Consider the following 23,642-nt stretch of genomic DNA (forward strand, 5'->3'; position numbering starts at 1 on the left):
TCTGCCCAAACGGCTCACTCCTCCAACTCACGGCTGTCATGGTGACTGGTACCAGACTTTCTCTTCTCCCAGAGGATCCCTCCCATATGATCCCTGATGGCGAACAATAACATATGCTGACATCATGTAAACGTTATACATTACCCTTTCTCCCTCAGTGACATGAATAAGTATATTTAAATTCTCAGAACCCAACACCGGCTAATGGAAACACTGGTGTGCTTGCACCTGCCTTTCGTGTATCTCTCCCTAACCCTCTGCCCTGATTCCCATTTTCATTATCCATCTCCTTTCCCTCTTCTGTTCCTCATCTTTTCTGTTTCTCTCCACTCTTTTTGCTGGTACCATTTCTCCATATCCATCGTCTTGTCCATTGGCTACCGTAGGAATAGGTAAGATGATATGCTTGCTTGGCAACTGATCATGTCCTGACTGCAAGTGTCTTGCCGGGCCTGCCAGCTGCAGTGACAACCCCCTATTAAAGCCGGGTTTCTTTTTCTCCCGATGTAGGCTACATTCCCCTTTACCGGTTCTTCCGTGCATCTCATGGTCCCTTTTCACTCTCCCCCTCTTTCACGTTCAATCATCTCATATCTTTACTTGCCTAATAGTTACAGTGGGGAGAACAAGTATTTGATACACTGCCAATTTTGCAGGTTTTCCTACTTACAAATTACAGACCTCTACATGCTTTGTATCATAGGTACACTTCAACTGTGAGAGACGGAATCTAAAACAAAAATCCAGAAATCAGTGTATGATTTTTAATTAATTTGCATTTTATCGCATGACATAAGTACATCAGAAAAGCAGAACTTAACATTTGGTACAGAAACCTTTGTTTGCAATTACAGAGATCATACGTTTCCTGTAGTTCTTGACCAGGTTTGCACACACTGCAGCAGGGATTTTGGCCCACTCCGCCATACAGACCTTCTCCAGATCCTTCAGGTTTCGGGGCTGTCGCTGGGCAATACGGACTTTCAGCTCCCTCCAAAGATTTTCTATTGGGTTCAGGTCTGGAGACTGGCTAGGCCACTCCAGGACCTTGAGATGCTTCTTACGGAGCCACTCCTTAGTTGCCCTGGCTGTGTGTTTTGGATCATTGTCATGCTGGAAGACCCAGCCACGACCCATCTTCAATGATTTTACTGAGGGAAGGAGGTTGTTGGCCAAGATCTCGCGATACATGGCCCCATCCATCCTCCCCTCAATACGTTGCAGTTGTCCTATCCCCTTTGCAGAAAAGCATCCCCAAAGAATGATGTTTCCACCTCAATGCTTCACAGTTGGGATGGTGTTCTTGGGTTTGTACTCATCCTTCTTCTTCCTCCAAACACGGTGAGTGGAGTTTAGACCAAAAAGCTCTATTTTTGTCTCATCAGACCACATGACCTTCTCCCATTCCTTCCTTCTCTAGATCATCCAGATGGCCATTGGCAAACTTCAGACGGGGGGACATTGCGTGCGCTGCAGGATTTTAATCCATGACAGCGTAGTGTGTTACTAATGGTTTTCTTTGAGACTGTGGTCCCAGTTCTCTTCAGGTCAAATCAAATTTTATTTGTCACATACACATGGTTAGCAGATGTTAATGCGAGTGTAGCGAAATGCTTGTGCTTCTAGTTCCGACAATGCAGTAATAACCAACAAGTAATTTAGCTAAACATTCCAAAACTACTACCTTATAGACACAAGTGTAAGGGGATAAAGAATATGTAAATAAAGATATATGAATGAGTGATGGTACAGAGCGCCATAGGCAAGATACAGTAGATGGTATTGAGTGCAGTATATACATATGAGATGAGTATGTAAACAAAGTGGCATAGGTAAAGTGGCTAGTGATACATGTATTACACAAAGATGCAGTAGATGATATAGAGTACAGTATATACGTATACATATGAGATGAATAATGTAGGGTATGTAAACATTATATTAGGTAGCATTGTTTAAAGTGGCTAGTGATATATTTTACATAATTTCCCATCAATTCCCATTATTAAAGTGGCTGGAGTTGAGTCAGTGTGTTGGCAGCAGCCACTCAATGTTAGTGGTGGCTGTTTAACAGTCTGATGGCCTTGAGATGGAAGCTGTTTTTCAGTCTCTCGGTCCCAGCTTTCATGCACCTGTACTGACCTCGCCTTCTGGATGATAGCGGGGTGAACAGGCAGTGGCTCGGGTGGTTGTTGTCCTTGATGATCTTTATGGCCTTCCTGTGACATCGGGTGGTGTTGGTGTCCTGGAGGGCAGGTAGTTTGCCCCCGGGGATGCGTTGTGCTGACCTCACTACCCTCTGGAGAGCCTTAAGGTTGTGGGCGGAGCAGTTGCCGTACCCAGCGGTGATACAGCCCGACAGGATGCTCTCGATTGTGCATCTGTAGAAGTTTGTGTGCTTTTGGTGACAAGCCAAATTTCTTCAGCCTCCTGAGGTTGAAGAGGCGCTGCTGCGCCTTCTTCACGATGCTGTCTGTGTGGGTGGACCAATTCAGTTTGTCTGTGATGTGTACGCCGAGGAACTTAAAACTTACTACCCTCTCCACTACTGTTCCATCGATGTGGATAGGGGGGTGTTCCCTCTGCTGTTTCCTGAAGTCCACAATCATCTCCTTAGTTTTGTTGACGTGTGTGAGGTTATTTTCCTGACACCACACTCAGAGGGCCCTCACCTCCTCCCTGTAGGCCGTCTCGTCGTTGTTGGTAATCAAGCCTACCACTGTTGTGTCGTCTGCAAACTTGATGATTGAGTTGGAGGCGTGCGTGGCCACGCAGTCGTGGGTGAACAAGGAGTACAGGAGAGGGCTCAGAACGCACCCTTGTGGGGCCCCAGTGTTGAGGATCAGCGGGGTGGAGATGTTGTTGCCTACCCTCATCACCTGTGGGCGGCCCGTCAGGAAGTCCAGTACCCAGTTGCACAGGGCGGGGTCGAGACCCAGGGTCTCAAGCTTGATGACGAGCTTGGAGGGCACTATGGTGTTAAATGCCGAGCTGTAGTCGATGAACAGCATTCTCACATAGGTATTCCTCTTGTCCAGATGGGTTAGGGCAGTGTGCAGTGTGGTTGAGATTGCATCGTCTGTGGACCTATTTGGGCGGTAAGCAAATTGGAGTGGGTCTAGGGTGTCAGGTAGGGTGGAGGTGATATGGTCCTTGACTAGTCTCTCAAAGCACTTCATGATGACGGAAGTGAGTGCTACGGGGCGGTCGTCGTTTAGCTCAGTTACCTTAGCTTTCTTGGGAACAGGAACAATGGTGGCCTTCTTGAAGCATGTGGGAACAACAGACTGGGATAGGGATTGATTGAATATGTCCGTAAACACACCAGCCAGCTGGTCTGCGCATGCTCTGAGGGCGCGGCTGGGGTGCCGTCTGGGCCTGCAGCCTTGCGAGGGTTGACACGTTTAAATGTTTTCCTCACGTCGGCTGCAGTGAAGGAGAGTCCGCATGTTTTGGTTGCGGGCCGTGTCAGTGGCACTGTATTGTCCTCAAGCGGGCAAAAAAGTGACTTAGTCTGCCTGGGAGCAAGACATCCTGGTCCGTGACGGGGCTGGTTTTCTTTTTGTAATCCGTGATTGACTGTAGACCCTGCCACATACCTCTTGTGTCTGAGCCGTTGAATTGAGATTCTACTTTGTCTCTATACTGACGCTTAGCTTGTTTGATTGCCTTGCGGAGGGAATAGTTACACTGTTTGTATTCGGTCATGTTTCCGGTCACCTTGCCCTGATTAAAAGCAGTGGTTCGCGCTTTCAGTTTCACGCGAATGCTGCCATCAATCCACGGTTTCTGGTTTGGGAATGTTTTAATCGTTGCTATGGGAACAACATCTTCAACACACGTTCTAATGAACTCGCTCACCGAATCATCAGCGTATTCGTCAATGTTGTCTGACGCAATACGAAACATATCCCAGTCCACGTGATGGAAGCAGTCTTGGAGTGTGGAATCCGATTGGTCGGACCAGCATTGAACAGACCTCAGCGCGGGAGCTTCTTGTTTTAGTTTCTGTCTGTAGACCGGGATCAACAAAATGGAGTCGTGGTCAGCTTTTCCGAAAGGAGAGCGGGGCAGGGCCTTATATGCGTCGCGGAAGTTAGAATAGCAATGATCCAAGGTTTTTCCCATCCCTGGTTGCGCAATCGATATGCTGATACAATTTAGGGAGTCTTGTTTGCAGATTAGCCTTGTTAAAATCCCCAGCTACAATGAATGCAGCCTCCGGATATATGGATTCCAGTTTGCAAAGAGTCAAATAAAGTCAGTTCAGAGCCATCGATGTGTCTGCTTGGGAGGGAATATATACGGCTGTGATTATAATTGAAGAGAATTCCCTTGGTAGATAATGCGATCGACATTTGATTGTGAGGAATTCTAAATCAGGTGAACAGAACGACTTGAGTTCCTGTATGTTGTTGTGGCCACACCACGTCTCGTTAACCATGAAGCATACGCCCGCGCCCCTCTTACCAGAAAGATGTTTGTTTCTGCCGGCGCGATGCGTGGAGAAACCAGCTGGCTGCACCGACTCCGATAGCGTCTCTCCAGTGAGCCATGTTTCCGTGAAGCAAAGAACGTTAGTCTCTGATGTCCCTCTGGAATGCTACTCTTGCTCGGATTTCATCAACCTTGTTGTCAAGAGACTGGACATTGGCGAGAAGAATGCTAGGGAGTGGTGCACGATGTGCCCGTCTCCGGAGTCTGACCTGAAGACCGCTTCGTTTCCCCCTTTTACGAAGTCGTTTTTTTGGGTCGCCGGCTGGGATCCATTCCGTTGTTCTGGGTGAAAGGCAGAACACAGGATCCGCTTCGCGAAAGTCATATTCTTTGTCGTACTGATGGTGAGTTGACGCTGCTCTTATATTCAGTAGTTCTTCTCGACTGTATGTAATGAAACCTAAGATGACCTGGGGTACCAATGTAAGAAAGCTCAAACTGCATAGTTTCCCAGGAACGCGAAGCGAGGCGGCCATCTCTGTCGGTCATTGACCAGGTCCTGCCGTGTAGTTCTGGGCTGATCCCACACCTTCCGCCCCCAGGTGGTGAGGGTAGGCAACAACATCTCCTCCCCGCTGATCCTCAACACTGGGGCCCCACAAGGGTGCGTTCTGAGCCCTCTCCTGTACTCCCTGTTCACCCACGACTGCGTGGCCACGCACGCCTCCAACTCAATCATCAAGTTTGCGGACGACACAACAGTGGTAGGCACCTACACCACCCGATGCTACAGGAAGGCCATAAAGATCATCAAGGACATCAACCACCCGAGCCACTGCCTGTTCACCCCGCTATCATCCAGAAGGCGAGGTCAGTACAGGTGCATCAAAGCTGGGACCGAGAGACTGAAAAACAGCTTCTATCTCAAGGCCATCAGACTGTTAAACAGCCACCACTAACATTGAGTGGCTGCTGCCAACACACTGACTCAACTCCAGCCACTTTAATAATGAGAATTGATGGGAAATTATGTAAAATATATCACTAGCCACTTTAAACAATGCTACCTTATGTTACTTACCCTACATTATTCATCTCATATGCATACGTATATACTGTACTCTATCATCGACTGCATCCTTATGTAATACATGTATCACTAGCCACTTTAACTATGCCACTTTGTTTACATACTCATCTCATATGTTATACTGTACTTGATATCATCTACTGTATCTTGCCTATGCTGCTCTGTACCATCACTCATTCATATATCCTTATGTACATATTCTTTATCCCCTTACACTGTGTATAAGACAGTAGTTTTTTGGAATTGTTAGTTAGATTACTTGTTCGTTATTACTGCATTGTCGGAACTAGAAGCACAAGCATTTCGCTACACTCAAATTAACATCTGCTAACCATGTGTATGTGACAAATAAAATTAGATTTGATCATTGATGCCCCACGAGGTGAGATCTTGCATGGAGCCCCAGACCGAGGGTGATTGACCATCATCTTGAACTTCTTCCATTTTCAAATAATTGCGCCAACAGTTGTTGCCTTCTCACCAAGCTGCTTGCCTATTGTCCTGTAGCCCATCCCAGCCTTGTGCAGGTCTACAATTTTAGCCCTGATGTCCTTACACAGCTCTCTGGTCTTGGCCATTGTGGAGAGGTTGGAGTCTGTTTGATTGAGTGTGTGGACAGGTAACGAGTTCAAACAGGTGCAGTTAATACAGGTAATGAGTTGAGAACAGGAGGGCTTCTTAAAGAAAAACTAACAGGTCTGTGAGAGCTGGAATTCTTACTGGTTGGTAGGTGATCAAATACTTATGTATTTATTTACTTACTTATGCAATTTATTTACTTAAATCATACAATGTGATTTTCTGGATTTTTGTTTTAGATTCCGTCTCTCACAGTTGAAGTGTACCTATGATAAAAATGACAGACCTTTACATGCTTTGTAAGTAGGAAAAACTGCCGATTTTGCAGGTTATCAAATACTTGCTCTCCCCACTGTAAATGTCTCTAACACTTTGTTCCTCTTCCGTGTGTTTGCTTGCTGCTCAAGGTCTAGCTTTTTAATGTCTCTAACAACCCCCTCCCTTTCTTTTCTGTATTTGTGTATCCAGGCGCAACGCGGTGGATGCGTTCCGCGTGAACGTGATCCATGCACGGCAGCAGGTGCGCTCGCCAGTCACCAACATCGCCCGCACCAGTTTCTTCCACGTCAAGCGCTCCAACATCTGGCTGGCGGCGGTCACCAAGCAGAATGTCAACGCCGCCATGGTGTTCGAGTTCCTCTACAAGGTATATTTATTTGTGTTGTATGTATTGGCTGGCGCAATAGAATGTTCTTCCTTGGGGATTAATAAATAACTGTATTTTATCTTAAGATGTGCGACGTCATGACAGCCTACTTCGGCAAGATCAGCGAGGAGAACATCAAGAACAACTTTGTGCTGATCTACGAGCTGCTGGACGGTAAAGGAAGCCTTTTCTTTTGCCACTCTTTTAGGATATCGTCTGGAAAGAGTCGTCTTGAAACAGCAGAGCTGATGTGTCAATCATTGTGTGTGTGTGTGTGTGTGTGTTAGGGATGGGCATTTGAATTGATTGCCGTATTCAAATAAAAATAAAAAATTAAATGTGGATATCCCGATAATTGAAATGCATGTTTTAAATATGATATATGTACAGTGGGGCAAAAAAGTATTTAGTCAGCCACCAATTGTGCAAGTTCTCCCACTTAAAAATATGAGAGAGGTCTGTCATTTTCATCATAATTACACTTCAACTATGACAGACAAAATGAGAAAAAATCCAGAAAATCACATTGTAGGATTTTTAATGAATTTATTTGCAAATTATGGTGGAAAATAAGTATTTGGTCACCTACAAACAAGCAAGATTTCTGGCTCTCAGAGACCTGTAATTTCTTCAAGAGGCTCCTCTGTCCTCCACTCGTTACCTGTATTAATGGCACCTGTTTGAACTTGTTATCAGTATAAAAGACACCTGTCCACAACCTCAAAGTCACACTCCAAACTCATTTATTTTAATTGGGGAAAAAAGTAATCGAATACTAAAATCCGTTCAGATATTAGAATAGTTTAATAACTGTGCCCATCCCTAGTGTGTGTGCTCTCATTTGCAGCATGTTATTTCCCCAATTGTTTTACAACAACCTAATAAACTTTACAGGAATTCCACACAATCGTCATGCCACATCTTGAAGTGATTCTCTCGTCAGCCTTTCTGCTGTGCTGTTGTTTTTTTAGGTTTAGATTTTTGTGACTTTTAAGCAAGAAAATCTCAACCTAAAGAAAATATAGCGCCGGCAGATGTCGAGGTGTGCTGTGTGACGGTGACAGACATTGCAGACTTGCTAATATCCACTCAAGATATTTATGATATTATTATGATTGCTTTTCTTTTCAAAAATGACTTCTTTATTTTTTTAAATAAATGTTTTATACAGATAGTGACAGAATTATAGTGGTGAAAGGTGGAGAGGTTGTGTCTAAGGCAGTTGGCCAGATTTAAAACCTATGCCCTGCCTGTGCATGTGTGCCAGAAGCTGCGGCATTACCCCTAGACCAGCCAGGCCACATATTCATTTTCTTTAGGTGAATAGCAATATACAGAAAATGCAGCAGTGGAAATGTTTTAAAAACATACAAGTACAACTTTCTTCTGATCTATGATGTTTGGGAAAGACAATATTGTTTTTTTACTTCATGAGAGTAATGGTTGGAAACAACCCCTCTCCTGCAACCATTTCCCAGATCGTCACTCATGTTCAACACGGTCTCTGAATTTACCTGGTCAAATAAGGGTTACATAAAATAAGATGGTGTTTCTTTGCGAGCCCATCTGGTGAGCTCATAGCAGAAGTGTGTGTGGTCTCACGGTCCCCTTGTCCCTTGTAGAGATCCTGGACTTTGGCTACCCCCAGAACTCGGAGACTGGCGCACTGAAGACCTTCATCACTCAAACGGGCATCAAGAGCCAGGTGGGCACCATGATCATTATTTTAAGTTATCTCTCATCCAGTTTGGACTGTGTGGTAGTCACACTGTATGTTAGTATACCTTTTCAGCTGTTGATGTTGGGTATGCGGGATGGCTTCGGTCAGAGGTGATGAATTCGATGTAGACTTGTGTAATGTATTTTTCTCTTGCTGGCTCGCTTTCTGTGTGTGTCTCTGTCTTTCTGTCTCTCGGTGTCTGTCTCTCTGTCTTTGTGCTACGTGGCTGCCGTTTATCCCTTGGTCATTTCATTCTCCAGCACCATGTGAGTACTCTCCCTTTTGATTGGTTGTTTAAAGGCAGACTCGGCTGTTTAACAACTTGCACAGAGGGGTGACTGTCTCCTTACGGATATATGACCAACATATTGCAGAGTCCAACTTTACAGATTGAGTTGTCGTTAGAATTACCCAGGTGAAAAGTGTTAACAGGCATAACAATCTGGCATGGGGCGACAGGTAGCCTGATGGTTAGATCGTTGGGCCAGTAACCGAAAGGTTGCTGGATTGAATCCCCAAGCTGACACAGTGAACATTTGTTGTTCTGCCCCTGAAGAAGGCCGATAACCCACTGTTCCCCGGTAGGCCGTCATTGTAAATAAGAATTTGTTCTTAACTGACTTGCCTGGTTAAATAAAAAAAAAATTACATTCTCATTTTCTCTCTCCCCGATCTCTGTCCCTACTTTCCTTCCTCACTGTCCTTTTACCCTCTTCTCTTTTTCTCCATCACTCCTCTCTTTCCTCCTCCTTGTCCTCTCTCTGTCAATCCCTCCTCTCTCTTTCCTCCTCCTTGTCCTCTCTGTAAATCCCTTGTTTCTCTACTCCTCCGTCCTTTCCCTCTCTGTCCATCCCTCTTCTCTCTTTCCTCCTCCTTGTCCTCTCTCTGTCAATCCCTCCTCTCTCTTTCCTCCTCCTTGTCCTCTTTCTGTCAATCCCTCCTCTCTTTCCTCCTCCGTGTCCTCTCTGTCAATCCCTTGTTTCTCTACTCCTCCGTCCTTTCCCTCTCTGTCCATCCCTCTTCTCTCTTTCCTCCTCCTTGTCCTCTCTGTCAATCCTTCCTCTCTCTTTCCTCCTCCTTGTCCTCTCTGTCCATCCCTTTTCTCTACTCCTCCCTGTCCTTTCCTCTCTGTCCATCCCTCCTCTCTCTTTCCTCCTTGTCCTCTCTGTCCATCCCTTTTCTCTCTACTCCTCCCTGTCCTTTTCCTCTCTGTCCATCCCTCCTCTCCCTTTCCTCCTCCTTGTCCTCTCTCTGTAAATCCTTTTTCTCTACTCCTCCCTGTCATTTTCCTCTCTTTATCAACCACTTGTTTCTCTCTCCTCCCTGTCCTTTTCCTCTCTGTCCATCCCTCCTTTTTTGACCCTCTTTCCTTGTCTTTTTCCTCTCTTTATCAACCACTTGTTTCTCTCTCCTCACTGTCCTTTTCCTCTCTCTGTCTATCCCTCCCTTTTCTCCCTCTCTCTGTCTCCAGTCCAAGGAGGAGCAGTCTCAGATCACCAGTCAGGTGACTGGGCAGATCGGCTGGCGTCGCGAGGGCATCAAGTACCGTCGCAACGAGCTCTTCCTGGATGTGCTGGAGAGCGTCAACCTGCTGATGTCCCCACAAGGTAAAACCGATGTGTGTGTTTTGCAGCAAGGACTTTGTAACACTGCTGTACTGAAACAAATCAACAAAGACAAACGTACACTGGACTCGGGTCTTGGGCCTTGCTTGAATTAATACATTCTATTGGACATGTTTAAAATGCATATAGAGGTGACTAATTCATGTGAGGACAACAATCCATAAAAATGATAGAGAATTTAAAAAACAATGAAGTCTTCCAACTTATTTCCATATTTGTCCTCGTTATCACGTGGGCAGCAAGAATGGACCGTCTGGGCAAGACTGGCTGTGCATTGGGTACTTCAAAGGCACTTCACATTCAATACTTTTGGAAAATACATACAACACGGTGATCTACAAAACATACTTTTTTGTTTGTTCTGGCTCTGTATGTTAGCACTTTGGATATGAAATGGTATAATGACAGACTGGTTGAAGTGCAGACTGTCAGCATTAATTGTAGTGTATTTTCATCCATATCAGGTAAACTGTTTAAATTACAATATTTAATTTTTTTTTTTTTTTTTTTTACATAGGTCCCGTTTTTAGGTGACCAAACGTATTTGGACAAATTCACTTGTGTATTAAAGTAGTCAAGTATAGTTTTGGCCCATATTCCTAGCATGTAATGATTACATCAAGCTTGTAACTCTACAAACTGTTGTCTGCATTTGCTGTTTGTTTTGGTTGTTTCAGTTTATTTTGTGCCCAATAGAAATTAATGATAAATAATGTACAGTTGAAGTCGGAAGTTTACATACACCTTAACCAACTACATTTAAACTCAGTTTTTCACAATTCGACATTTAATCCTAGTAAAAATTCCCTGTCTTAGGTCAGTTAGGATCACCACTTTATTTTAAGAATGTGAAATGTCAGAATAATAGTAGTGATTTATTTCAGCTTTTATTTCTTACATCACATTTCCAGTGGGTCAGAGGTTTACATGCACTCAGTTAGTATTTGGATGCATTGCCTTTAAATTGTTTAACTTGGGTCAAACGTTTTGGGTAGCCTTCCACAAGCTTCCCACAATAAGTTGGGTGAATTTTGGCCCATTCCTCCTGACAGAGCTGATGTAACTGAGTCAGGTTTGTAGGCCTCCTTGCTCGCACACACTTTTTCATTTCTGCCCACAAATTTTCAAAATTGTCTAAGGGATTGAGGTCAGGGCTTTGTGATGGCCACTCCAATAACTTTGGAAGTATGCTTGGAATCATTGTCCATTTGGAAGACTCATTTGCGACCAAGATTTAACTTCCTGACTGATGTCTTGAGATGTTGCTTCAATATATCCACATTTTTTTCTTTCTCATGATGCCATCTATTTTGTGAAGTGCACCAGTCCCTCCTGCAGCAAAGCACCCCCACAACATGATGCTGCCACCCCCGTGCTTCATGGTTGGGACAGTGTTCTTCAGCTTGCAAGCCTCCTCCTTTTTCCTCCAAACATAACGATGATCATTATGGCCAAACAGTTCTATTTTTGTTTCATCAAGCCAGAAGACATTTCTCCAAAAAGTAAGATCTTTGTCCCCATGTGCAGTTGCAAACCGTAGTCTGGCTTTTTTATGGCTGTCTTGTAGCAGTGGCTTCTTTCTTGCTGAGCGGCCTTTCAGGTTATGTCAATATAGGACTCGTTTTACTGTGGATATAGATACTTTTGTACCGGTTTCCTCCAGCATCTTCACAAGGTCCTTTGCTGTTGTTCTGGGATTGATTTGCACTTTTCGCACTAAAGTACGTTCATCTCTAGGAGACAGAACACGTCTCCTTCCTGAGCAGTATGACGGCTGCGTGGTCCCATGGTATATATACTTGCGTACTATTGTTTGTACAGATGAATGTGGTACCTTCAGGCATTTGGAAATTGCTCTCAAGGATGAACCAGACTCGGGGAGGTATTAAATTTTTTTCTGAGGTCTTGGCTGATTTCTTTGATTTTCCCAAGCAAAGAGGCCTTGAAATACATCCACAGGTACACCTCCAATTGACTCAAATGATGTCAATTAGCCTATCAGAAGCTTCTAAAGCCATGACATAATTTTCTGGAATTTTCCAAGCTGTTTTAAAGGCACAGTCAGCTTAGTGTATGTAAACTTCTGACCCACTGGAATTGTGATACAGTGAATTATAAGTGAAATAATCTGTCTGTAAACAATTGTTGGGAAAATTACTTGTCATGCACAAAGAAGATATCCTAACCGACTTGCCAAAACTATAGTTTGTTAACCCGAGCGTCCCACCTCGCCAACAGCCAGTGAAAGTGCAGGGCGCCAAATTCAAAACAACAAATCTCATAATTAAAATTCCTCAAGCATGCAAGTATTTTACACAATTTTAAAGAAACTTCTCGTTAATCCAGCCAGTGTCTGATTTCAAAAGGCTTTACGGCGAAAGCACACCAAAGGATTATGTTAGGTAAGCACCAAGTCACAGAAAAACACAGCCATTTTTCCAGTCAAAGAGTTCACAAAAAGCAGAAATATATAGATCAAATTAATCACTAACCTTTGATGATCATCATCAGATGACACTCATAGGACTTCATGTTACACAATACATGTATGTTTTGTTCGATAAAGTTCATATTTATATCCAAAAATTTGAGTTTACTTTGGCGTGTTATGTTCAGTAGTTCCAAAACATCCGGTGATTTTGCAGAGAGCCACATCAATTTACAGAAATACTCATCATAAATATTGATGAAAATACAAGTGTTATGCATGGAACTTTAGATAAATATCTCCGCTGTGCAACCGCTGTGTCAGAATTCAAAAAAGATTTGGCGAAAATGCACACCATGCAATAATCTGAGTACAGCGCTCAGACAACAAAACAGCCATACAGATATCCGCCATGTTGTGCAGTCAACAGAAGTCAGAAATAGCATTAGAAATATTCACTTACCTTTGATGATCTTCATCAGAATGCACTCCCACCAGGAGTCCCAGTTCCACAATAAATGTTTGATTTGTTTGATAAAGTCCATTTATTTCCAAATACCTCCTTTTTTTTTGCACGCGTTTAGTACACAATCCAAACTCGCATCCAAGTGAAAGTTCAGACAAAGTTATTACAGTTCGTAGAAACATGTCAAACGATGTATAGAATCAATCTTTAGGATGTTTTTATCATAAATCTTCAATAATGTTCCAACTGGAGAATTCATTTGTCTGTAGAATTGCAATGGAACGCAAGCTACCTCTCACGTGAACGCCGCGTGGTCAGCTCATGGCACTCTGGCAGACCGCTGACTCATTCAGCTCTCATTCCCCCTTCCTTCTTAGTAGAAGCATCAAACAAGGTTCTAAAGACTGTTGACATCTAGTGGAAGCCTTAGGAAGTGCAATATGACCACAAATACACTGTATTAGGCAATGACTTGAAAAACTACAAACCTCAGATTTCCCACTTCCTGGTTGGATTGTTTTCTCAGGTTTTTGCCTGCCGAATCACAGACATCATTCAAACAGTTTTAGAAACTTCAGAGTGTTTTCTATCCAAATCTACAAATTATATTCATATTCTTATGGCTGAGTAGCAGGCAGTTTACTCTGGGCACCTTTTTATTCCAGCTACTTAATACTGCCCCCCAGTCCCAAAGAAGTTAACAAGGAACTTGTGGAGTGGTTGAAAAGCTAGTTTTAATGACTCCAACCTAAGTGTATGTAAACTTCCGACTTCAACTGTATTTTCATTTTGGAGTTACTTTTATTGTAAATAAGAATATGTTTCTAAACACTTTTACATGAATGTGGATGCTACCATGATGACGGATAGTCCTGAATGAATTGTGAATAGAGGAGTGAGAAAGTTAGACTTAAAAATATCATACCCCCAAGACATGCTAAGCTCTCACCATTACAATAACATAACAGGTTAGCATTTTTTTTTGGGGGGGGGTGATATTTCTGCGTCTTTCTCACTCATTATTCACTATGTGTAAAGGCTTTCATCAGAAGAAGAGGAATCGTCAGACCAAAATGCAGCGGGATACATGTCCATCTTTATTGTAAGGAACTGAACACTGAATACAAAAATAACAAAAGGAAAACCCGAAACAGTCCTGCAAGGTGAAACAAACACTAAACAGAAATACAACTATCCACAACTAAAAGTGGAAAAACAGGCTACCTAAGTATGATTCCCAATCAGAGACCACGATAGACAGCTGTCCCTGATTGAGAACCATACCCGGCCGAAACATAGAAATACAAAACCTAGACATACAAACATAGAATGCCCACCCAAATCACACCCTGACCAGACAAAAATGGAAACATACAAAGCAGGGCGTGACACTATGTTAGCATCCACATTTAATGTAGAAGTGTTTAGAAACACATTCTATTCTTATTTACAATAAAAGGGACTCGGAAATGACAAAATACATTATTTACTGTTCATTTGTATTGGGCACAAAAATCGAAACAAGTTTGTAGAGTCACAATCTTGATGTAATTGTTGCTTGCTAGGAATATGGGACCAAATACTACACTTTTGACTACTTTAATACACAAGTGAATTTGTCCCAATACTTTCAGTCCCCTAAAATGGGGGGGGGGGGGACGACTATGTACTAAAAGTGCTGTAATTTTGAAACGGTTCCCCCAAAATGGATGAAAAAGACAGTCTGCATGTTAACCTCAGTCATTGTAATGTTTCAAATTCATAGTGCTGGAGTACAGAGCCAAAACAACAAAGTATGTGTCACTGTCCAATACTTTTGGAGCTCACTATATATGCGCAATCTACAATCACCAAGGCTAGATAAGGTCAATGATCCAATGATCTATCATGATCTCACATTACAAAGACTAGGCTACTAGGCTTTACAGTTGCTGCCAAATATATTGTCAACCTTACACTTTTTGTAAAAATGTCCCCAAAATCAGTTGAAATGGAAACACACTTTTGGTCTCCACACCATGTTATTGGATTTTCAGCATTGCAGAACCAAGTGCATTTTTGTAAACTCAGTTTAGAAAATAAAGACAAATGGCATGGACAAAATTAGTGGCACCCCGGAGCTTGTTGCACGGCCTTTGGCCAAGATTACTGCAGACAAATGCTTCAATGAGCTTGCTGTACCTTTCTGCTATCAATTTGGCAGCAACAAACTGCTCTAATTCTTGTTTGAGAGGTGCCCTCCACCAGATCTCACCATAGGTTTTGGATGTGATTTGAACCATTCCTGGCTGCTTTTCTGCTGGAAGACCCACAACCTTCGGTTTGAACATTGGACTCCAAAACACCTTGATAATCTGCTGATTTCATGATGTCTTGCACACGTTCAAGACCCCCAGTACCAGAGGCAGCCTAGCAGTACCAGAGGCAGCCTAGCAGTACCAGAGGCAGCCTAGCAGTACCAGAGGCAGCCTAGCAGTACCAGAGGCAGCCTAGCAGTACCAGAGGCAGCCTAGCAGTACCAGAGGCAGCCTAGCAGTACCAGAGGCAGCCTAGCAGTACCAGAGGCAGCCTAGCAGTACCAGAGGCAGCCTAGCAGTACCAGAGGCAGCCTAGCAGTACCAGAGGCAGCCTAGCAGTACCAGAGGCAGCCTAGCAGTACCAGAGGCAGCCTAGCAGTACCAGAGGCAGCCTAGCAGTACCAGAGGCAGCCTAGCAGTACCAGAGGCAGCCTAGCAGTACCAGAGGCAGCCTAGCAGTACCAGAGGCAGCCTAGCAGTACCAGAGGCAGCCTAGCAGTACCAGAGGCAGCCTAGCAGTACCAGAGGCAGCCTAGCAGTACCAGAGGCAGCCTAGCAGTACCAGAGGCAGCCTAGCAGTACCAGAGGCAGCCCTAGCAGTCCCAGAGGCAGCCTAGCAGTACCAGAGGCAGCCTAGCAGTACCAGAGGCAGCCTAGCAGTACCAGAGGCAGCTAGCAGTACCAGAGGCAGCCTAGCAGTACAGAGGCAGCCTAGCATGTTACCAGAGGCAGCCTAGCAGTACCAGAGGCAGCCTAGCAGTACCAGAGGCAGCCTAGCAGTACCAGAGGCAGCCTAGCAGTACCAGAGCAGCCTAAGTACCAGAGGCAGCCTAGCAGTACCAGAGGCAGCCTAGCAGTACCCAGAGGAGCCAGCAGTACCAGAGGCAGCTAGCAGGTACCAGAGGCAGCCTAGCAGTACCAGAGGCAGCCTAGCAGTACCAGAGGCAGCCTAAGCAGTACCAGAGGCAGCCTAGCAGTACCCAGAGGCACGCCTAGCAGTACCAGAGGGCAGCCTAGCAGTACCAGAGGCAGCCTAGCAGTACCAGAGGCAGCCCTAGCAGTACCAGAGGCAGCCTAGCAGTACCAGAGGCAGCCTAGCAGTACCAGAGGCAGCCTAGCAGTACCTAGAGCAGTACCAGAGGCAGCCTAGCAGTACCAGAGGCAGCCTAGCAGTACCAGAGGCAGCCTAGCAGTACCAGAGGCAGCCTAGCAGTACCAGAGGCAGCCTAGCAGTACCAGAGGCAGCCTAGCAGTACCAGAGGCAGCCTAGCAGTACCAGAGGCAGCCTAGCAGTACCAGAGGCAGCCTAGCAGTACCAGAGGCAGCCTAGCAGTACCAGAGGCAGCCTAGCAGTACCAGAGGCAGCCTAGCAGTACCAGAGGCAGCCTAGCAGTACCAGAGGCAGCCTAGCAGTACCAGAGGCAGCCTAGCAGTACCAGAGGCAGCCTAGCAGTACCAGAGGCAGCCTAGCAGTACCAGAGCAGCCTAGCAAGTACCAGAGGCAGCCTAGCAGTACCAGAGGCAGCCTAGCAGTACCAGAGGCAGCTAGCAGTACCAGAGGCAGCCTAGCAGTACCAGAGGCAGCCTAGCAGTACCAAGAGGCAGCCTAGCAGTACCAGAGGCAGCCTAGCAGTACAGAGGCAGCCTAGCAGTACCAGAGGCAGCCTAGCAGTACCAGAGGCAGCCTAGCAGTACCAGAGGCAGCCTAGCAGTACCAGAGGCAGCCTAGCAGTACCAGAGGCAGCCTAGCAGTACAGAGGCAGCCTAGCAGTACCAGAGGCAGCCTAAGCAGTACCAGAGGCAGCCTAGCAGTACCAGAGGCAGCCTAGCAGTACCAGAGGCAGCCTACAGTACCAGAGGCAGCCTAGCAGTACCAGAGGCAGCCTAGCAGTACCAGAGGCAGCCTAGCAGTACCAGAGGCAGCCTAAGTACCAGAGGCAGCCTATGCAGTACCAGAGGCAGCCTAGCAGTACCAGAGGCAGCCTAGCAGTACCAGAGGCCTAGCAGTCCAGAGGCAGCCTACAGCCAGGCAGCCTAGCAGTACCAGAGGCAGCCTAGCAGTACCAGAGGCAGCCTAGCAGTACCAGAGGCAGCCTAGCAGTACCAGAGGCAGCCTAGCAGTACCAGAGGCAGCCTAGCAGTACCAGAGGCAGCCTAGCAGTACCAGAGGCAGCCTAGCAGTACCAGAGGCAGCCTAGCAGTACCAGAGGCAGCCTAGCAGTACCAGAGGCAGCCTAGCAGTACCAGAGGCAGCCTAGCAGTACCAGAGGCAGCCTAGCAGTAACAGAGCAGCCTAGCAGTACTCAGAGCCAGCCTAAGCAGGTACCAGAGGCAGCCTAGGCAGTACCAGAGGCAGCCTAGCAGTTACCAGAGGCCAGCCTAGGCAGTACCAGAGGCAGGCCTAGCAGTACCAGAGGCAGCCCTAGCTGTACCAGAGCAGCCCTAGCAAGTACCAGAGGCAGCCTAGCAAGTACCAGAGGCAGCCTATGCCAGTACCAAGAGGCAGCCCCTAGGCAGTACCAGAGGCAGCCTAGGCAGTACCAGAGGCAGCCTAGCAGTACCAGAGGCAGCCTAGCAGCTACCAGAAGGCAGCCTAGCAGTACCAGAGGCAGCCTAGCAGTACCAGAGGCAGCCCTAGCAAGTACCACAGACAGGCAGCCTAGCAGTACCAGAGGCAGCCCTAGTCAGTACCAGAGGCAGGCCTAGCAGTACACCAGAGGCAGCCTAGCAGTACCAGAGGCAGCCTAGCAGTACCAGAGGCAGCCTAGCAGTACCAGAGGCAGCCTAGCAGTACCACGAGGCAGCCTAGCAGTACCAGAGGCAGCCTAGCAGTACAGAGGCAGCCTAGCAGTACCAGAGGCAGCCTAGCAGCAGTACCAGAGGCAGCCTAGCAGTACCAGAGGCAGCCTAGCAGTACCAGAGGCAGCCTAGCAGTACCAGAGGCAGCCTAGCAGTACCAGAGGCAGCCTAGCAGTACCAGAGGCAGCCTAGCAGTACCAGAGGCAGCCTAGCAGTACCAGAGGCAGCCTAGCAGTACCAGAGGCAGCCTAGCAGTACCAGAGGCAGCCTAGCAGTACCAGAGGCAGCCTAGCAGTACCAGAGGCAGCCTAGCAGTACCAGAGGCAGCCTAGCAGTACCAGAGGCAGCCTAGCAGTACCAGAGGCAGCCTAGCAGTACCAGAGGCAGCCTAGCAGTACCAGAGGCAGCCTAGCAGTACCAGAGGCAGCCTAGCAGTACCAGAGGCAGCCTAGCAGTACCAGAGGCAGCCTAGCAGTACCAGAGGCAGCCTAGCAGTACCAGAGGCAGCCTAGCAGTACCAGAGGCAGCCTAGCAGTACCAGAGGCAGCCTAGCAGTACCAGAGGCAGCCTAGCAGTACCAGAGGCAGCCTAGCAGTACCAGAGGCAGCCTAGCAGTACCAGAGGCAGCCTAGCAGTACCAGAGGCAGCCTAGCAGTACCAGAGGCAGCCTACTAGCAGTACCAGAGGCAGCCTAGCAGTACCAGAGGCAGCCTAGCAGTACCAGAGGCAGCCTAGCAGATACCAGAGGCAGCCTAGCAGTACCAGAGGCAGCCTAGCAGTACCAGAGGCAGCAGTACCAGAGCGCTAGCGTACCAGAGGCAGCCTAGCAGTACCAGAGGCAGCCTAGCAGTACCAGAGGCAGCCTAGCAGTACCAGAGGCAGCCTAGCAGTACCAGAGGCAGCCTAGCAGTACCAGAGGCAGCCTAGCAGTACCAGAGGCAGCCTAGCAGTACCAGAGGCAGCATAGCAGTACCAGAGGGCAGCCTAGAAGTACCAGAGGCAGCCTAGCAGTACCAGAGGCAGCCCTAGCAGTACCAGAGGCAGCCTAGCAGTACCAAGAGGCAGCCTAGCAGTACAGAGGCAGCCTAGCCAGTACCAGAGGCAGCCTGCAGTACCAGAGGAGCCTAGCATTACCAGAGGTCAGCCTAGCAGTACCAGAGGCAGCTAGCAGTACCAGAGGCAGCCTAGCAGTACCAGAGGCAGCTGCAGTACCAGAGGCAGCCTCTAGCAGTACCAGAGGCAGCCTAGCAGTACCAGAGGCAGCCCTAGCAGTACCAGAGGCAGCCTAGCAGTACCAGAGTCAGCTCCTAGCAGTACAGAGGCAGCCTAGCAGTACCGAGGCCAGCCTAGCAAGTACCAGAGGCAGCCTAGCAGTACCAGAGGCAGCCCTAGCAGTACCAGAGGCAGCCTAGCAGTAACAGACCAGAGGCAGCCTAGCAGTACCAGAGCCAGCCTAGCAGTACCAGAGGCAGCCTAGCAGTACCAGAGGCAGCCTAGCAGTACAGGCAGAAGGCAGCCTAGCAGTACCAGAGGCAGCCTAGCAGTACCAGAGGCAGCATGGGAAAGCTGTTCTGACTTTGTGGCTGTGTTATCTAGTGGAAAATCCGGTGTAATATCCATGTTTCTAAAAGTCTACACTGTATGCTCAATTTCTGTTTATGTGAGAAATCAAGCACTGAATACTGTAGGGAATCATTGTACCATCTAAATCGAAATGACAGAGCAATTTCCGCTAGATAACAAAGCCACAAAGTCAGAACAGCTTTCCCATTTTGACAACAGATGCCTCTCCGGTGGGAGAAATCAATAGGCCAATATCGCTGGCGGTTAAGTAACACCTGTGAAACACTATCATTACACTATTACTGCAGATATGTTATGGACATTTTCTGAAATTACAATGTAAAAATTAAACAAAAAAATCCTGTGTGTAGCACCGAAATTTGGTTCTGCAATGTTAAAAATCCAATAACAAGGTGTGTAAACCAAACATTTTAGAAGAAATAGGGAATTATTTAAGAAAAGTGCAAGGGTGCCAATATACTTATTATATTTTTGGGCGACAGGTAGCCTAGTGGTTAGAGCGTAGGCCAGTAACCGAAAGGTTGCTGGATCGACTCACCGAGTTGACAAAGTAAAAATCTGTTGTTCTGCCCCTGAACAAGGCAGTTAACCCACTGTTCTCCGGTAGGCTGTCATTGTAAATAAGAATGTGTTCTTAACTGACTTGCCTAGTTAAATCAAGGTTAAATAAATATGACGATGAATGCAAATTTAGGGAAGTGGTATAGTGCCCGTGTGGACACTAGAGGCCGCCACCTGCCTGTTTTTAATGTGTAAACCACTTCTTGACAACTCTCCTGAACCAGTTACCTGCCTTCTGTGTTGCTCCATGGTAACCTCTTCCTCTGCTCAAATCAGGCCAGGTGCTGAGCGCCCACGTCTCAGGCCGCGTGGTGATGAAAAGCTACCTGAGCGGCATGCCGGAGTGCAAATTTGGCATGAACGACAAGATCGTCATCGACAAACAGGGCAAGGGGGGCGCCTCCGAGGAGGCGGCGGCGGGCAAAAGGTGAGGGGGCAACGGGTGTGGCCGGCTTTGAATATTTCGATTTGAACTGCTTTTATTTGATTGATTTGTCAGCAGCATACCACCCTGCGTCCCACTGCTGGCTTGCCTCTGAAGCTAAGCAGGGTTGGTCCTGGTTGGTTCCTGGATGGGAGACTAGATGCTGCTGGAACTGGTGTTGAAGGGCCCGTAGGAGGAACTCTTTCCTCTGGTCTAAAACATATATTTCCACGTTTTGTTACGTTACAGCCTTATTCTAAAAATGATTCAATAATAAGTTGCTCTCATCAATCTACACACATACCCCATAATGACAGCAAAAACAGTAAAAAAAAAAAAAATAAAATAAAAAGCTTATTTATTAAAAATAAAAAGTGGAAATACCTTATTTACGTAAGTATTCAGACCCTTTGCTATGAGACACTAAATTGAGCTCAGGTGCATCCTGTTTCCACAATTTTTGGCTTGCCAATGACATCAATGAATTTGGCAAGATCACAACAGATCTGGGACCAGGCTAAAACTGATTAAATATTTTTTTCCCCTCATGAATCTACACACACTACACCATAATGACAAAGAGAAAACAGGTTTTAGCATTTTAGAACTCTACCATAAAGGCCTGCTTGGTGGTTTTTCTGGAAGGTTCTCCAATTTCCACAGAGGAACTCTGGAGCTCTGTCAGAGTGACCATCGGGTTCTTGATCACCTCCCTGACCAAGGCCCTTCTGCCCTGATTGCTCAGTTCGCCTGGGCGGCAAGCTCTAGGAAGAGTCCAAACGTCTTCCATTTAAGAATGATGGAGGCCACTGTGTTCTTGGGGACCTTTTTTAGGTACCCATCCCCAGATCTGTGCCTCTACACAATCCTGTCTCGGCGCTCTACTGACAATTCCTTCGACCTCATGGCTTGGTTTTTGCTCTGGCATGCACTGTCAACTGTGGGACCTTAATATAGACAGGTGTGTGCCTTTCCAAATCATGTCCAATCAAATGAAATTACCACAGGTGGACTCCAATCAAGTTGTAGTAACATCTCAAGGATGATCAATGGAAACAGGGTTCACCTGTGCTCAATTGGATCTCATAGCAAAGGGTCTGAATACTTATGTAAATAAGGCATTTCTGTTTTTTATTTGTACCTCATGTGCAGCGATTTCTCAGCCTGTTTTCACTTTGTCCTTTTGGGGAAGTGATATTTGTATTTGATCCATTTTAGAATAAGGCTGTAACGTAACAGTGTGGGAAAAATGTGACTTTGTTCATCATTTTCCATCACCTTTTCTATGAAGTTTTTTATTTCCTGGCATTATGTTTAGGGTGCTAATATTTTAAGTGTCAGTGTCAAGCTCTGTGTGTTCCCCCTTGATTTGTGTTTTTATTTTCTCCCTCTCTCTGTGCTGGACCTCAGTGATTTGGGGGGCAGGTAGTGTACATCACTCACTCGGTCAGACTGCTCTCCATCCTCAGTCTGCCTCAATCTGCCTCTGTGTGTGTCTGTCTTGTCTGTCCATCGTTTTGTCTACACATGGTTGCGTTCACTACAGAGCAATGTTCTGTTTCTGATTTTCTGACATGTAGAATTGGATGGTAGTGTCCATAATCAAATGTTGCATCCTTCTGAACGCGACATGGCATGCAAGTCAGACTGACCAGGCAATTTGTATCTGTTTTGTGTGTGCGTGTGTGGATTTCAGTATGAAGGAGTTCAGTGTGTGCATCAGCTCAAATTTGAAATTCATACTCTTTGTAAATTTGTGTTAGTCAATCTCACTGTCATCCATTTTGTAATACACAGACATTTTAATGTCTGTGTATTATGATTAGTTTAGCTTTCCCCTCCTGTGTGTGTGTGTGTGTGTGTCTTGTCCCCTTTAAACACCTTTCTCTCCCTCCCTCTTTTTAATCTTCCTCTTAGTGGCGGTGGTGGCGGTAAGCAATCCATAGCCATTGACGACTGTACATTCCACCAGTGTGTGCGTCTCAGCAAGTTTGACGCTGAGCGCAGCATCAGCTTCATTCCTCCGGACGGAGAGTGTGAACTCATGAGGTAACCAGCCTGTGTGATACGGACACACATGCACACACACATTCACACACAGGCTCTGACCTTGTGTCCGTTTTGTGTGTGTGTTTGCCTCTTCTTCTCCACAGGTACCGCACCACCAAGGACATCATCCTACCCTTCCGTGTCATCCCCCTTGTCAGGGAGGTGGGCCGCACCAAGCTTGAAGTCAAGGTGGTCATTAAGTCCAACTTCAAGCCCTCGCTTCTGGCTCAGAAAATTGAGGTATGGCTACAGAGGGATATAGGGGTACCATATGAGCATATAGCTTTGGACACAGTACCTGACCAGGTCATGGTCATCGTGGTCAGGTCGTCCGTGTGGTCAGGTAAAAGTCCTGAAATAACCTACTTTTGTAGTAGTGCTCAACAGCCATTTCGGATGCACCCTTGGTCTCCCCCATAAACTAATGAATGAGTGTTTGTAGATGGGGAATGGATCCACTGAGCTGAATGTCTTTTTCTATGTTCTTACTAACCAGGTGCGCATCCCCACCCCTCTCAACACCAGCGGGGTCCAGGTGATCTGCATGAAGGGCAAGGCCAAGTACAAGGCCAGCGAGAACGCCATCGTCTGGAAGTAAGTTTTCCTCACTGTCGTTCTCAGGTTATATCCGTACCAGGGTCCTGTTTATTAGGGCTCACATTGGAAAACATAACGCAACCGGGGGGGGGAATAGAAACATATTGGACATGTCCAGGTAGTCCCTCCCTGTTTCAGTAAATTGTTACTGTTTCGTGCCTAATGAACTCCACCCAGGTTATGTGCCAGCCTGATGAATGTGTATGCTTCGCAGTCATCTATAAACTACTGACCGAAAAAAGTTTTTAATTGGGGACTTTCTTTCATGACACGCGGGGTCGAGGGATCGATGAGTGCTAACCAGGGCCCTCAGAGCTGCAAACTCTTGTTTTTATCAACT

At 46.4% G+C, this 23,642-nt stretch overlaps 1 protein-coding gene across 4 annotated transcripts in view; it reads left to right on the top strand.

Annotated features, from left to right (window-relative positions):
- LOC109878526 (AP-2 complex subunit mu) overlaps window positions 1-23,642 on the top strand; it is a 46,468-nt gene that overhangs the window by 17,191 nt on the left and 5,635 nt on the right. Inside the window, exons 3-12 of one of the 4 annotated variants that reach the window (XM_031797444.1) lie at window positions 6,575-6,752; window positions 6,839-6,926; window positions 8,375-8,457; window positions 8,733-8,738; window positions 9,944-10,079; window positions 20,509-20,659; window positions 22,067-22,081; window positions 22,574-22,705; window positions 22,810-22,945; window positions 23,202-23,299. In XM_031797444.1, the coding sequence (XP_031653304.1) occupies window positions 6,575-6,752; window positions 6,839-6,926; window positions 8,375-8,457; window positions 8,733-8,738; window positions 9,944-10,079; window positions 20,509-20,659; window positions 22,067-22,081; window positions 22,574-22,705; window positions 22,810-22,945; window positions 23,202-23,299 (1,023 nt within the window). The remainder of the gene's footprint in view (window positions 1-6,574; window positions 6,753-6,838; window positions 6,927-8,374; window positions 8,458-8,732; window positions 8,739-9,943; window positions 10,080-20,508; window positions 20,660-22,066; window positions 22,082-22,573; window positions 22,706-22,809; window positions 22,946-23,201; window positions 23,300-23,642) is intronic. The other 3 variants (XM_031797446.1, XM_031797445.1, XM_031797447.1) reach the window with 3 other exon arrangements.

Source organism: Oncorhynchus kisutch, linkage group LG19 (genome assembly GCF_002021735.2).
Source record: "Oncorhynchus kisutch isolate 150728-3 linkage group LG19, Okis_V2, whole genome shotgun sequence".
NCBI lineage: Eukaryota > Metazoa > Chordata > Actinopteri > Salmoniformes > Salmonidae > Oncorhynchus > Oncorhynchus kisutch.